Genomic DNA, 4,391 nt, shown 5'->3' on the forward strand with positions numbered 1-4,391 from the left:
GGGTTTGTTTTGCCAGCACAATACGCCGGCTGAAGCAGCTATCTCAGTGAGGCAGTTTTTGGCAAAAAATAGCATGCCTTTCTTGCCCCATGCACTCACCTGACCTCGCTCCGTGCAACATTTTGTTTCTGTGCAACTTCTTTTTTGTTTCTGTGAACATGAAAGGGATTCCAGAAAGGTCATGCACAAGAGGAAGTATTTGGTGGCCAAATCCAGGGTTGAGAAAAAGGAGCTGACTCAAGAGTCCTGATTGGCCAGGATGCCAAAGGAACCATGCAGTGGCAGCAGAAGAGACAAGCACAGAAAGCAGGTCTATCTGAGTCTTGGTCTCACAAAGTAATGCGATGGCCTCTGGGATTTCAATGGGCAGAACCCCCAAACTCACTGCCATCAAGTCAAGGCCAACTCATAGCTACCCTGATGGACTGGTGGAACTGTCTCTCAGTTTCCAAGACAAGGACAGTAGGAAGTCCCAGCTTTCTTCTGTGGAGTGCTTGGTTGTTTTAAACAGCTGACTGTGCAGTTAGCAGCCCAATGCATAACCACTATACCACCAGAGCTCCTTCAGAACCACCACAGTTGGTTGGATTTTATAAGGTAAGGCCACAGTCTCTTAGGTCTCAAGAGTTAAATCTTTACAAGCTCAGTTCCAGAGTGTGGGGCTGCCATTCACAAATGCCTGGTGGTCGCGGCCAGATCCACTGCTCCAAACTGAGGCAGTGGGATTGTTATGCTCAAGGTGATGTGCAGGAGGTCGTGCCAGGGTCAAGATTATAGAGAGTAGGGGATGGGTTCACCACTCAGATGGACTAGGAAAGTGGGGCTGCCCAAAGCCAAAGTATTTCTGTTACAGCAGTACTAGGTAACAAAGACAAACTAAATTCAAAGTCATCGAGTGAATTCTGACTCAATGACCCCATACGACAGAGGAGAACGCTGCTGTTAAGTTTCTGAGAGCACATTTTTGCAGGAGTATAAATCCTCATCTTTATACCATGGAGTGGCTAGTGGTTTCAAAATGCTCACAAGCCAATGGCTAACTCACTAATCAAGAAGAAAAGCAAAAGTACTTTGGAAAATTAGTACATTTAACTTTGCACAAAGACTAATTTCTTGGGCACTTACCTACATAACTGTTTTAAAAGATAACATTTAAAAATCATGCATGAAATTACATATAATTTGTTTGTTAGAGTGTCTACTAAACTACTTTGATGTCATAAGCAAATTAAGGCCCGAATACCCTTTAATAAAATAAGATTCACATTTCGGCAACAAACCAACCTGAGAGATGCCATAAACAATGATATTTTTAAATTAAATTTACTCTAACTACAAATACAAGGTGACAAAGAACAGTTACTAGAAATACTTATTTTATAACAATATTAGCTTTTACTTTTTATTTACTATAAACCAGGAATTCAACTAAGTTTTGTTCAGAACTATTCCCATATAATCTTCATAATACTCTTTGTGAAGAAAGTACCACTATTACTCCCACTTCAAAGCAGTGGAAACTAGGACCCATAAAGTACCCCATATAGAACATATGGTGAGCAGGGGGCAGCATTAAGTTCAAATCCTGATATGTGCTTTGAAAGTGCTTGGCCTGTATTATAAAACAGTGCTACTTCTTATGTTACAACTCTTAAATTCCACAAATATTTCAGAACTATTTGGATACTAAGAATTTTGCCACTCAAAACCATACTTTTTAGGTTACCTCCAAAATAAAAACAGAATTAAGTGTGTATTAATACCTAACAATTTCTTCTCACGGTTCTTTCAAGGTGTTAATTTTTGTTTCATCAGTTCACACAGGGATATCTTAAAAACTGTCAAACTTGAAATATCAGAGCTAAAACTTACATTCTAAACACTCTTCTAAATGTCTGGCTTGTAAAAAAACCTTGAGTGAAAAAAGTAACATAAGAAGTAGCGCTGTTTCGTAATACATTTTTACTCAACTCAGTTCCTGAGGAGCTGTGCAAAGGTAAGGATTGCGTACATTAACTCATTTAAATCTTACAACAATCCTTGTGTTATTATTTCACTTTACAAAAGAGATAACAATGAGACACCAAATTTGTAAAGTGCAAAAATGTCAGAGCTTAGATTCAAATATCCTAATTTTAATATAACTTTTAAAGTCATCAAAATAATTTAATAAACTTGTTATTAGAAACTTTTCTTCTTAACACTTTGCTTACTGGCTATTTCAAGTGAAGATTATCTATCTTGTGCAGCCTGCAGGGGATCCAAAAAGGCCTATATTACTATGGGCTTACAAATTGCATAAACTAATGTAACAGCAAACAAGAGTTACCTTGTGGAACTCTTTCTTGTTCATAAAATTGGTCAGCAATTGGTCATGAAAACACTGAGTATACTCATGACAAGCCAATATTAAAATATGAAAATATTTTATCAATAAAAATTAAAAGATTGAGTTCTAATATAAACTTAGAGTATATTTCAAAGAATAGGTCTCCAATACATTTCGATACTCAATTTGGTCATGTTTGCCAGTGCGTTGTTAGACATTAGCGTGTATTTTGAAGGCTTATTTCCAAACGAAAGCCAAACCACTGCCAGAGTTAATTCCAACCAATAGCCACCCAAACGAAATCAAAACAAAAACACCTTTGAAGTGTCATGTTTTGTATAAAAGTAAACACTAAGAACAGTTCTTAAAATAAAATTACCAGGAAAAATAAAAACAAGTAACAAAAACCTCAAAATAAAACAGAAAAACCTTAAAAAAAATAATAGCATTACCAGGTAATAATCTAATTTTTAAGATCTGTGAGTCTTCTTTTAAACTTGGTAGAACAACCTTCAGATTGAAATTCTGTTGAAAAAGAAATATTTTAATTAAAATCAAGTTCTAAGTACTGTAGTTTATCACCTCAATTATGATGTCTTTTTTATTTTCAGGCCATTAGAGATGTATACCCAGCAATTTCACATTAAAATCACACATGTATATAAGATTCAGGTGGAAATGGATTTACACCTTAAGGAAAAATCTTTTCAAATTCTAGAGTAATAACTTCTGAATACCATATATCCTCGTGTGCAAGTTGAATTTTTTCAGCACATTTTTTTTAACTCATTTTATTGGGGGATTGTACAACTCATCACAATCCATACATACATCCATTGTGTTAAGCACATTTGTACATTTGTTGCCATCATCATTCTCAAACTATTTTCTTTCTACTTGAGCCCTTGGTATCAGCTCATTTTTGCCCTCCCTCACAAACCCTTGATCATTTATAACTGTCTGTCTAACACTGTCCAATAACTTTTCTGTTGTCCATCCCAGAGGAGATCCTTGTGATCGGTTCCCCCTTCCTACCCCACCTTCCCTCGCCTTCCCAGTATCGCCACTCTCAGCACTGGTTCTGAGGAGTTCATCTGTCTTGGATTCCCTGTGTTTCCAGTTCCTATCTGTACCAGTGTACATCCTCTGATCGAGCCAGACTTTTAAGTTAGAACTGGGATGATAATAGCGGAGGGGAGGAAGCATTCAAGAACTAGAGGAAAGTCGTATGTTTCATCATTGCTAAACTGCACGCTGACTGGCTCGTCTCCTCCCCACAACCCTTCTGTAAGGGGATGTCCAGTTGCCTACAGATGGGCGTTGGGTCCCCAATCTGCACTCCCTGTCATTCACAATTATATGGTTTTTTTCTTCTTTGATGCCCAATACCTGATCCCTTAGACACCTCGTGATGAAACAGGCTGGTGTGCTACTTCCATGAGGGCTTTGTTGCTTCTCAGCTAGATGGCCGCTTGTTTACCTTCAAGACTTTAAGACCCCAGATGCTATGTCTTTTGATAGCCAGGCATCATCAGCTTTCTTCAGATTTGCTTACGCACCCATCTGTCTTCAGCGATCATAACAGGAAGGTGAGCACACAATGATATAATTTTTTGTTCTTTGATGTCTAATACCTGATGTCTTCGACACCTGGTGATCACACAGACTAGTGTGCTTCTTCCACATGGGGTTTGTTGCTTCTGAGCTAGATGGCTGCTTATTTACCTTCAAGCCTTTAAGACCCCAGATGCTTCATCTTTTGATAGCCAGGCACCATCAGCTTTCTTCACCACATTTGCTTATGCATCCACTTTGTCTTCAACGATCATGTCAGGAAGGTGAGCATCAGGAAATGCCAATTTAATAGAACAAAGTATTCTTGCATTGAGGGAGTACTTGAAGGAGTACTTAAGTGGAGGCCCAATGTCCATCTGCTACCTTAATACTAAACCTATAAATATATGTACATAGATCTATTTCCCCATCATCATATATAAATATATTTACATATGCACATGCCTGTATTTAGACCTCATAAATACCCTTTGCCTCCTAGTTCTTT

At 38.0% G+C, this 4,391-nt stretch overlaps 1 protein-coding gene across 1 annotated transcript in view; it reads right to left on the reverse strand.

The window, feature by feature from the left end:
• Positions 1-4,391, reverse strand: part of SMCHD1 (structural maintenance of chromosomes flexible hinge domain containing 1) — a 144,367-nt gene that overhangs the window by 75,985 nt on the left and 63,991 nt on the right. Inside the window, exon 24 of the mRNA XM_004703060.2 lies at positions 2,782-2,854. Coding sequence (XP_004703117.1) covers positions 2,782-2,854 — 73 coding nt within the window. The remainder of the gene's footprint in view (positions 1-2,781; positions 2,855-4,391) is intronic.

Source organism: Echinops telfairi, unplaced genomic scaffold (genome assembly GCF_000313985.2).
Source record: "Echinops telfairi isolate 266 unplaced genomic scaffold, ASM31398v2 ScPeMD7_7400;HRSCAF=8409, whole genome shotgun sequence".
Classification (NCBI taxonomy): domain Eukaryota; kingdom Metazoa; phylum Chordata; class Mammalia; order Afrosoricida; family Tenrecidae; genus Echinops; species Echinops telfairi.